This window comes from Schistocerca nitens, chromosome 1 (assembly GCF_023898315.1).
Source record: "Schistocerca nitens isolate TAMUIC-IGC-003100 chromosome 1, iqSchNite1.1, whole genome shotgun sequence".
NCBI lineage: Eukaryota > Metazoa > Arthropoda > Insecta > Orthoptera > Acrididae > Schistocerca > Schistocerca nitens.
The window spans coordinates 641,552,680-641,565,055 of NC_064614.1; the positions used below are offsets into that span (position 1 = coordinate 641,552,680).

The 12,376-nt window shown below is 44.4% G+C and overlaps 1 protein-coding gene across 1 annotated transcript in view; it reads left to right on the forward strand.

The window, feature by feature from the left end:
• The first annotated feature begins 253 nt into the window (after nucleotides 1-253).
• Nucleotides 254-12,376, forward strand: part of LOC126192539 (adenosine receptor A2a) — a 164,117-nt gene continuing 151,994 nt past the window's right edge. Inside the window, exon 1 of the mRNA XM_049932615.1 lies at nucleotides 254-290. Within this exon, the coding sequence (XP_049788572.1) occupies nucleotides 254-290 (37 nt within the window). The remainder of the gene's footprint in view (nucleotides 291-12,376) is intronic.

The following is a 12,376-nucleotide window of genomic DNA, read 5'->3' on the forward strand; positions in this document are numbered from 1 at the left end:
TTCTCACGTGAGGGACAAACAATGTCAAGATTGCCATTGAGTTGTTTTCGACATTGGCCACTCTATTTTGAATTTTCTTATAGTTGAGATAGTGAATACAATAACAATCTTTTCTTTATAAAAAAATAAATATTTTTTATCCTTCTTGTATAGCACGGTTTACTATTTACCCTTAATAAGATGTGTGCGTACAATGATATTAAAAACGATGTGCCCAAATGTTTCAGTACAGGTTATCACATGTTTAGCTGACATGGGAACGCTCATCAGATATGATATCTACCGAGAAAGTAAAATAATTTGGATGAACCAAGAAGTAGCACACCAAAACCAGGCGCGGCGCTATTCGGAGTAGAGACAGTGCTATCGCTGAGATCACGGGTTTTCGGTTATATCGGTTGTTTTCAACGCCAGTTTAACCATATTGGTAAAACCGTTCAAAATAACCTGTTTCTAAAATAACCGATTTTAGGTTTTTTATCCGTATTATTTCCTGTGGTAACGCAGAAATCGAGCAAAATTGAAATATTTGACCCCCCTCAGTTTCAAGATATACAGAATCAAAATATTTTGTTACATAGGCAAATAAAAGAAAACTTAGTCGGCCCACCTTTGGCTGCTTTTCTAAAAAAGCGAAAAGTGGTTGACTACTACTATTTGGACATTACGAAGGATGAAAACTGAAGCAGAATAACTATTTTTCGTGTTAATTTGTGCGTTTTCAAGAGCTAAAAGCAGACAAAAGTGTATTGTGTAGACACAGGCTGGATATCAGCTATTTTCTATTTTTATTGTAAACTGTGAATGAACTGTTAAGTTTTTAGGTTTCTGGTTACATTATGTTGTAAGTTTGTCGTGGCTCCTCACGTATCTAATCTTTTAAAGCAAATGGAGACTGACATTTCATTGACAGCGCACTTCGTAAAACACTTACGGACTAGGAATGGTGCCATTCCGTAATATACACTCCTGGAAATTGAAATAAGAACACCGTGAATTCATTGTCCCAGGAAGGGGAAACTTTATTGACACATTCCTGGGGTCAGATACATCACATGATCACACTGACAGAACCACAGGCACATAGACACAGGCAACAGAGCATGCACAATGTCGGCACTAGTACAGTGTATATCCACCTTTCGCAGCAATGCAGGCTGCTATTCTCCCATGGAGACGATCGTAGAGATGCTGGATGTAGTCCTGTGGAACGGCTTGCCATGCCATTTCCACCTGGCGCCTCAGTTGGACCAGCGTTCGTGCTGGACGTGCAGACCGCGTGAGACGACGCTTCATCCAGTCCCAAACATGCTCAATGGGGGACGGATCCGGAGATCTTGCTGGCCAGGGTAGTTGACTTACACCTTCTAGAGCACGTTGGGTGGCACGGGATACATGCGGACGTGCATTGTCCTGTTGGAACAGCAAGTTCCCTTGCCGGTCTAGGAATGGTAGAACGATGGGTTCGATGACGGTTTAGATGTACCGTGCACTATTCAGTGTCCCCTCGACGATCACCAGTGGTGTACGGCCAGTGTAGGAGATCGCTCCTCACACCATGATGCCGGGTGTTGGCCCTGTGTGCCTCGGTCGTATGCAGTCCTGATTGTGGCGCTCACCTGCACGGCGCCAAACACGCATACGACCATCATTGGCACCAAGGCAGAAGCGACTCTCATCGCTGAAGACGACACGTCTCCATTCGTCCCTCCATTCACGCCTGTCGCGACACCACTGGAGGCGGGCTGCACGATGTTGGGGCGTGAGCGGAAGACGGCCTAACGGTGTGCGGGACCGTAGCCCAGCTTCATGCAGACGGTTGCGAATGGTCCTCGCCGATACCCCAGGAGCAACAGTGTCCCTAATTTGCTGGGAAATGGCGGTGCGGTCCCCTACGGCACTGCGTAGGATCCTACGGTCTTGGCGTGCATCCGTGCGTCGCTGCGGTCCGGTCCCAGGTCGACGGGCACGTGCACCTTCCGCCGACCACTGGCGACAACATCGATGTACTGTGGAGACCTCACGCCCCACGTGTTGAGCAATTCGGCGGTACGTCCACCCGGCCTCCCGCATGCCCACTATACGCCCTCGCTCAAAGTCCGTCAACTGCACATACGGTTCACGTCCACGCTGTCGCGGCATGCTACCAGTGTTAAAGACTGCGATGGAGCTCCGTATGCCACGGCAAACTGGCTGACACTGACGGCGGCGGTGCACAAATGCTGCGCAGCTAGCGCCATTCGACGGCCAACACCGCGGTTCCTGGTGTGTCCGCTGTGCCGTGCGTGTGATCATTGCTTGTACAGCCCTCTCGCAGTGTCCGGAGCAAGTATGGTGGGTCTGACACACCGGTGTCAACGTGTTCTTTTTTCCATTTCCAGGAGTGTAGCTGTTGTCAGACGACGACAGTATAGATCAGCTTGGGGGCAAGTCTTGCACACTGCACGTACAGGCATAGCTTAAGCTACGACTCATGGTGACAGGAATATTATTGTCTCAGCAAAATTCTCAGTTCTAATGCTCATTTCTGTCGGCGTTGTTGTTAAAACAGCACAGATAATTTTTCCGGTTTTCTATAATAATGCAATATTCAAGCCAATGAAAATTTTACGAATTAAAACTAGTCCTTTTTAAAGAAAGGTTTCTTTCTAAAAAATTCAACGCTGCTGCTATAGCTAGTTGATATTTCGTTTTTTACTCAGTTATTAGTAGAAAATTTTAAAAAAGTTTTATAACTGAGACCAGACAAATACCGAAAAATACCGGTTATTCAGAACTAAAATACGGGTATCAGTTTTAACCGGTCAGTTTATCGGTTTATTCCACCCCTAATCCAAAGTGGGCGGCTTCCTAGTCAGCGTCTGTCCACCCACAGGGTGCAGCTGCAAATGATTGCTCCAGGAACTAACAGTCCCTGGTTCTAATTTCGCAGTGAAAACACTGGACCAACAGAACTACAAGCATCCATGACTAGTGCGAGGAATAACAACAATCCCGCTGGTGGTAACCAATTCACCCACAGCATTGCATGGAGACTAGCAACAGCCGGACAGAGGAATTACCGTCTCGTGCGAAGGCTGCCTTTAATACCAAAACACGGACAGTTGTTTTTACATTCGTGCCGTGACCGGGAAGCATGGATTGTGATGAACAGCGTCGCCATCTGTTCGGCGGCGAATCATGTCTCTGCACTACCCCGTGTGACCACCGTCGAGCCAAGAACTCGGTTTCAGGGGAACTTGGACTCGTGCAATCACAGAGAAAATCGGAGTTCTCCGGGAAACTTCCACAAAAAAACTTCTACGTTTCTTGGAACCTTCAACATAAACACACTGATCCTACCAGGGAAACTGCATAACCTATCACTACATCTCCATAAACAAAAAAAATGGCTCTGAGCACTATGGGACTTAACATCTGTGGTCATCAGTCCCCTAGAACTTAGAACTACTTAAATCTAACTAACCTAAGGACATCACACACATCCACGCCCGAGGCAGGATTCGAACCTGCGACCGTAGCAGTCGCGCGGTTCCGGACTGCAGCGCCTAGAACCGCTAGACCACCGCGGCCGGCCCATAAACAAAAGATAATGATACTTGCCCAGCGGGAAACACACATAACATACGAGGACACAATGTATTATGGAAACTACCGTATTTTCAACAGAAAGACAGAAAAACAAGCCTCCAGGGGTACCCCATTTCCGGGCATGGCCTTTGTGATATACAAAAAGATAAGCAATTCAATCAGAGAACTCACCCCCATAAAGCAGCAGACTAATAGCAATGCGACTACAGTGCGCAAACAAGAAATTTACTATGGTCAGCGTACATAGCCCACGAATGGGAATAACAAAAATAAAAACCAAGTCAACAGAGAAATTCTGGGCAACATTAGAGACACTGACGGCCAAGATACGCACAGATGTCATAAAAAGTTTGCTATGTGATTCCAATGAACAAATCGGCAGAGAAAAAAATCACCAGAAAGCAGTTGGAAAGGTTCCCGCACACGGTTATAGAAATGAAAATGACATGACACTCCTCAAACTATGCTCAGAACAGCCTGAAGGTTGTGTCAACATTCCTCAGGAAATCCCCGCGGAAACAGAAAACACGGAGGTCACATATGCAACAGAAGGGTGAATTCAAAATAGACCACGTAGCGACATCCTCCCCAGTCCAGAAACAGATCTATGAGTCTCAAGTTCGCAGATGTGTGAATGTTGATTCAGACCACTACCTAATTGGAATCAAAATCAAATTTACACCGAAGTAAATCCATTAGAGAAGAACATACATGAAAATATCATAGAATCCAACATAAAGCAGGAATGATAAAGACAACAAGCAAACAGTTGGGAAGAATTCCATAGAAAGATCACAAAAACGCCAAAGAACTGGTACCACGGAAAAGAACACTAAACACCCACGGTGGCACTCAGAGTGTGAAAATGCACAGAAAGACTCATACAAGAGTTCCAAAAATACAACAGTAAGAAATCTCCGGAAAACCTATATCGTCTTAACAAGTGCAGGAAACAGGCAACAAAATTAATTAGACAGACCAAGAGAGAGTACATGAAGGAGCAACTGGACGCTTTTTTTATTTATTGTTTTTTCTTTTCTCATGTCTTAACAGATGTCCTGTCATCCTACCCCTTCTCATTATCAGTGTTTTCCACATGTTCCTTTCCTCTCAGATTCTGCACAGAACCTCCTCATTCCTTACCTTATCAGTCACCCTAAATTTCAACATTCGTCTGTAGCACCACATATCAAATGCTTCGATTCTCTTCTGTTCCGGTTTTCCCACAGTCCATGTTTCACTACCATACAATGCTGTACTCCAGACGTACACTATCAGAAATTTCTTCCTCAAATTAAGGCCGATATTTGATATTAGTAGGCTTCTCTTGGTCAGGAACGCCATTTTTGTCATTGCTAGTCTGGCTTTGATGACCTCCTTCCTCCGTCCATCATTGGTTATTTTACGCCTAAGTAGCAGAATTCCTTACCTAATCTACTTCGTGACCATCCATTCTGATGTTAACTTTCTCGCTGTTCTCATTTTACTACTTCTCATTACCTTCGTCTTTCTTCGATTTACTATCAACCCATACTCTGTACTCATTAGACTGTTCATTCCGTTCAGCAGATCATGTAATTCTTCTTCACTTTCACTCAAGATAGCGATGTCATCAGCGAATGGTAACATTGATATCCTTTCACCTTGAATTTTAATCACACTCCTGACCCTTTCTTTTATTTCCATCATTGCTTACTCGATCTACAGATTGGACAGTAGGGGCGAAAGGCTACATCCTTGTCTTACACCCATTTTTAATACGAGCACTTCGTTCTTGGTCGTTCACTCTTATTATTCCCTCTTGGCTGTTGTACATACACTCCTGGAAATTGAAATAAGAACACCGTGAATTCATTGTCCCAGGAAGGGGAAACTTTATTGACACATTCCTGGGGTCAGATACATCACATGATCGCACTGACAGAACCACAGGCACATAGACACAGGCAACAGAGCATGCACAATGTCGGCACTAGTACAGTGTATATCCACCTTTCGCAGCAATGCAGGCTGCTATTCTCCCATGGAGACGATCGTAGAGATGCTGGATGTAGTCCTGTGGAACGGCTTGCCATGCCATTTCCACCTGGCGCCTCAGTTGGACCAGCGTTCGTGCTGGACGTGCAGACCGCGTGAGACGACGCTTCATCCAGTCCCAAACATGCTCAATGGGGGACAGATCCGGAGATCTTGCTGGCCAGGGTAGTTGACTTACACCTTCTAGAGCACGTTGGGTGGCACGGGATACATGCGGACGTGCATTGTCCTGTTGGAACAGCAAGTTCCCTTGCCGGTCTAGGAATGGTAGAACGATGGGTTCGATGACGGTTTGGATGTACCGTGCACTATTCAGTGTCCCCTCGACGATCACCAGTGGTGTACGGCCAGTGTAGGAGATCGCTCCCCACACCATGATGCCGGGTGTTGGCCCTGTGTGCCTCGGTCGTATGCAGTCCTGATTGTGGCGCTCACCTGCACGGCGCCAAACACGCATACGACCATCATTGGCACCAAGGCAGAAGCGACTCTCATCGCTGAAGACGACACGTCTCCATTCGTCCCTCCATTCACGCCTGTCGCGACACCACTGGAGGCGGGCTGCACGATGTTGGGGCGTGAGCGGAAGACGGCCTAACGGTGTGCGGGACCGTAGCCCAGCTTCATGGAGACGGTTGCGAATGGTCCTCGCCGATACCCCAGGAGCAACAGTGTCCCTAATTTGCTGGGAAGTGGCGGTGCGGTCCCCTACGGCACTGCGTAGGATCCTACGGTCTTGGCGTGCATCCGTGCGTCGCTGCGGTCCGGTCCCAGGTCGACGGGCACGTGCACCTTCCGCCGACCACTGGCGACAACATCGATGTACTGTGGAGACCTCACGCCCCACGTGTTGAGCAATTCGGCGGTACGTCCACCCGGCCTCCCGCATGCCCACTATACGCCCTCGCTCAAAGTCCGTCAACTGCACATACGGTTCACGTCCACGCTGTCGCGGCATGCTACCAGTGTTAAAGACTGCGATGGAGCTCCGTATGCCACGGCAAACTGGCTGACACTGACGGCGGCGGTGCACAAATGCTGCGCAGCTAGCGCTATTCGACGGCCAACACCGCGGTTCCTGGTGTGTCCGCTGTGCCGTGCGTGTGATCATTGCTTGTACAGCCCTCTCGCAGTGTCCGGAGCAAGTTGGTGGGTCTGACACACCGGTGTCAATGTGTTCTTTTTTCCATTTCCAGGAGTGTATATTATATGACCAGTCTCTCCCTATAGCTTACCCCTACTTTTTTCAGAATTTCGAACATCTTGTTCCATTTTACATTGTCGAACGCTTCTTCCAGGCCGACAAATCCTATGAACGGGTCTTGATTTTTCTTTAGTGTTTCTTCCATTATTAACCGCAACGTCAGAATCGCCCCTCTCGTCCCTTTACCTTTCCTAAAGCCAAACTGATCGTCACCTACCGCATCCTCAATTTTGTTTTCCATTCTTCTGTATATTATACTCGTAAGCAACTTGAATGCATGAGCTGTTAAGCTGATTGTGCGATAATTCTCGCACTTGTCAGCTCTTGCCGTCTTCGGAATTGTGTGGATGATATTTTTCTGAAAGTCAGACGGTGTATTGCCAGACTCATACATTCTACATACCAACGTGAATAGTCGTATTGATGCCACTTCCCCCAATGATTTTAGAAATTCTGATAGAATGTTATCGATGCCTTCTGCATTATTTGATCTTAAGTCCTCCAAAGCTCTCTTAAATTCTGATTCTAATACTGTATCCCCTATCTGTTCTAAATCGACTCCTGTTTCTTCTTCTATTGCATCTGAAAAATCTTCACCCTCATAGAGGCTTTCAAAGTATTCTTTTCACCTATCTGCTCTCTCCTCTGCATTTAACAGTGGAATTCCCGTTGCACTATTAATGTTATCACCCTTCCTTTTCATGTCGCCGAAGGTTGTTTTTACTTTACTGTAAGCTGAGTGTGTCCTTCCAACAATCATTTCTTCTTCGATGTTTTCACATTTTTCCTGCAGCCGTTTCGTCGTAGCTTCCCTGCACTTCCTATTTATTTCATTCCTCAGCGACTAGTATTCCTCTACTTCTAAGTTTCCCGGAACATTTTTGTACTTTCTCCTTTCATCAATCAACTGAAGAAGTGTTTCTTCTGTTACCCATGGTTTCTACGCAGTTACCTTCTTTGAACTTATGTTTTCCTTCCCAACTTCTGTGATGGCCCCTTTTAGAGATGTCTATTCATCTTCAAATGTACAGCGTACTGAGCTATTCCTTATTACTGTATCTAAGCCTTAGAGAACTTCAATCGTATCTCGTCATTCCTTAGTACTTTTGTATCACACTTCGTTGCGTATTGATTGTCTCTTAAACTTCATCACTACTATATTGTGATCTGAGTCTATATCTGCTCCTGGGTACGCCTTACAATCCAGTATCTGATTTCGGAATCTCTGTCTGACGATGATGTAATCGAACTGAAATCTTCCCGTATCTCCCGGCCTTTTCCAAGTATACCTCCTCCTCTTGTGATTCTTGAACAAGGTATTCGCTAATACTAGCTGAAACTTGTTACAGAACTCAATTAGTCTTTCCCCTCTCTCATTCATTGTGCCAAGCCCATATTCTCCTGTAACGTTTTCTTCTAATCTTTGCCCTACAACTGCATTCCAGTCACTCAGGACTATTAGATTTTCACCCCCCTTTACACACCGTATTACCCTTTCAATATCCTCACACACTTTCTCTTTATCTTCAGCTTGTGACGTCGGCATGTATACCTGAACTATCGTTTTCGGTGTTGGTTTTCTGTCGTTTTTGATAAGAAGAAACCTGTCACTGAACTGTTCACAGTAGCACACTCTGTGCCCTATCTTCCTATTCATGAATCCTACTCCCGTTATACCAAATTCTGCTGCTGTTGATATTACACTATACTCATCTGACCGTAAATCCTTGTCTTCTTTCCACTTCACTTCTCTGACCCCTACTATATCTAAATTGAGCCTTTGCACTTTCCTTTTCAGATTTTCTAGTTTCCCTAACACGTTCAAGCTTCTGACATTCCACGCCCCTTCTCGTAGAACGTTATCTTTCCGTTGCTTATTCAATGTTTTTCTCATGGTAACCTCTTCCTCGGCAGTCCCCTCCCGGAGATCCGAATGGGAGGACTATTCCCGAATCTTTTGCCAATAGATAGATCATCATGACACTTCTTCAGTTACAGTCCACATGTCCTGTGTATACACCCACGTGTCTTTAATACAGTGGTTTCCATTGCCTTCTGCATCCTCATGCCGTTGATCATTGCTGATTCTTCCACCTTTAGGGGCAGTTTCCCTCCCCCAGGACAAGAGAGTGCTCTGAACCTCTGTCCGCTCCTCCGCCCTCTTTGACACGGCTGTTGGCAGAATGACGGTGACGTCTTATGCCGGAAGTCTTCGGTCGCCAATGCTAATCATTAATCAAAATTTAAACAGCGGCGGGATTCGAACCCAGGACCGAAGACATTTTGATTATGAATCAAAGACGTTACCCTTTTTTCCGTTGCGTTTGGTCTGGGCGGACGTCACAAGATATCCGTTCAAGTTGATCGTTGATTCCTTTATTCAGTTTTTTTTTTATTACAAAGGGCAAGCAGCCCTCTGGCCGAACACGCTGAGCTACCGTGCCGGCTACCCCTGGACCACGGGTGCAAGTAACTGCACGCTATAGAGCAAAATGTCCGCAACCATAACACAAGGGAATTCTACGGGAATTTCGTAAGGGAGGTACGTACATCAAAACTAATAGTTCAGAAAACGGTGTGATAAACTCGCATTAACTAATCAAGAGAACAGTAAAGAATTATAACGTTATTTCTCTGTTCTTCTTAGTTGCCCGAACCTGAAAGAAGATTCCCAACACAGGACTCCAGCTCCATTCACCCAGAATCAAGATGTGAAGATGTGAAGAGATCCACAAACATACATTTAAATCAAAAAACAACAAGATATACGGCGAAGATAGCATCATTGCAGAACTACTAAAGAACCTCGGACCAAAGTCTTTACAGGAACTTACGTAAATAATTACAACCATCAGAAAAACAGAAAAATTTCTGTCACCCAACCATTTCCATGATCATTCTCAGCAATATTATCCAGAGTAAAATTGAATACAGCTCCACAAAACACTCAAGGGCCGTGTAAAAAAAAAAATGACCGCTTACAGATTGAGCATTTAATTCGATATCATCTACAGCTTTATAAACTTTTAGACGAGGACGTCTTCTCCTCATGTAGTAACGCGGCATGATAAATGTCTGTTATAGAACATACAGTCACAATTAATCTTTATTTTACAATTACCATTGCCACTTTGGCCCAAATAAAAAGATATTCGTCTGCATTGAGCTTCTCGTTTCTTCTCGTAGACAAAGCAAATAGCTTATCTGGAACAGTGGTCCCATACAGAACTTAAGCAAGTAATCCTGTACTCTCTGATATACTCCAAATATTCCAAGCCAGGATGTTAACACCAGGAAAAGCTTCAAGGCCATCATAATCAGCATGATTGCCCCAAACAACAGCCAAGTTCAGCCATGTACTGCCTCCAAAAACAGCTTGTATATCACACGTGAACTCCATTCGTACTCCACGGAAAACATTAGGGCCACCCATAAGCTGCTGCTTATTAAACTGTCCACTCAAATCAATGTCTATTGCTCTCAGTGTCAGAGTAGAAATGTGCACCTATCCACCACCTGCACAAGAAAGGAGATAGGGCGTATGTGAACAGGTACTGAGAAATCTCCTTGCTGCAAGTCACTTGCAAAGTTTTCTCAGCGTGCTTACTCCAGAGAACACAAGAACTGTTAGAAGACAAAATTGGTGGATTCCAGGCAGGTTTCCACCCCAATCGTTATTGCACAGAAAAAATCTTCAACCTGAAAACAATTCTAAAATACCAGGCTATCATGAATATCATGAATACTCCAATCATTTGCAGTTTCATAAATTTCAAGGAGGTATACGATTCTGTTGACCGACAACCCTTCTTCAACATCTCAGAAGAATAGAGAATCAATCCAAAAACACTACGACCAATCAAGCAGATATTGCCTGGCTCAACATCGAAAGCGATATTCATGAGTGAAATCCCTTCTCTTTCATGATGAAAACAGGAGTACGTCAGGGCGACTTAATATCCCCAGTATTGTTTAACCTGGTCAGATAATGAGGGGACGGGAAAAATAATTGAAAATCCAAGGACACTGCGAACCATCTAGGGCTATCCCGGGACAAGATAGGAATCTCAAAACTAGCTTTCAAAGACGACCTGGCCATACTCTCGGACAACGAAGCAACAGCAGCCAAATAAATATAAATACTAAAACAATGTGCAGAAAAAGTTGGCCATCAGATCTCTTTCCAAAACTGTTCAGATATCTAAGTAAAATTTTCGAATGTATAAGAGCAGAAAAGATTTCACAGAAGACTTGACTACAAAAAATGAAGAGAGTTTACGGCAGAACACAAGACGTATATAATAAGAAATGCTCACCCATTCAAACTAAGATCAGACGCTGCAACACCGTAATCAAGCCTGAAATCCTCTATGCAAGTGAGACGCTAAACCTTCATACGAAAAGCGATGTGGAAAGCATAATGAAGAAAGAACGCAAAATCGAAAGAAAAATTATCAGCCCAAATTGGGTCTATCTGATTGGCTGCTGTTGATGTCATCATGCCTATATAAGCGAGAAACCGTACCAGTCCCGGCTATCGAAAGCTGGAAGATTTTATTCGAATTGACGCGGCTTGAAAACCGAGAACGTTTTATTCAGAATTCTGACATACCGACAAGCGGTCAAGTCAAGAATACCATGGATCACACAAGTTAAACCTGACCTGGAAAAAGCACAAATCGATTCAACAGAAGTTCAAGACGGAAACGTATACAGAAACAATACATGCAAGAGGAATGTTAAGTTAAAGAATGAAGTCCCAAAGAAACCAGGGACAAAGTGGACTGACGATAAAAAGAAACTCCATGGAGAAAAAAAATGAGAGAAGCGTGAAGATCAGAAAGAATGCTCAAATGAGACAGAATGCTTTGCGTGATCCTCCATGGTTTCGACGCAGATGATAATAATAATAATAATAATAATAATAATAATAATATAGTGGCCTATTTGTGCGACTTTAAATTTTTTTATTTGTATTTTTTAGTTACTGTGCAACTAAATTTTTTCTCAAAATAGATGGCCAGCACAGCTAAAAAGGTTGGGAACCGCTGAACTAGTGCTTAAACTATAAACTATGACTTCCTTTTAATAAAATATGGCGTAGTAAGATTTACCATGTAACATTTTCCCCCATTTAGCGTTCTGAGGTTAGTGGGCAGTGTTGTTCTGAGGTTAACACCAGTCCCTAAACGTTTTACGAATAGGAAGTTGGATATGTGTGTCTTGTACTGCCAGTGGAATGTGAATGAGTCGCAGTCATAGTTGTGAAGCAATGAATGCTAGAGCATTTGGATTTCTCCGAACATTTTAAGAGCTGGAGGTGGAATGGGGATAGGTTCCTATACATTGGACGAGGACGGCACGTGCCGATTACGTCCAGTATTTTCCACACAACCACTGGTCTCCTCCAAGGGTCCTTCTTTCAGCACTCTTATCTTTTACATAAAGCTGAAGCCCCAAAACCACCCCTTCAAAGTACGTAATCCACTATACTAACGACACCACCTTTATCGCAATAAATCCAACCTTGCAACCCTCCCAGTG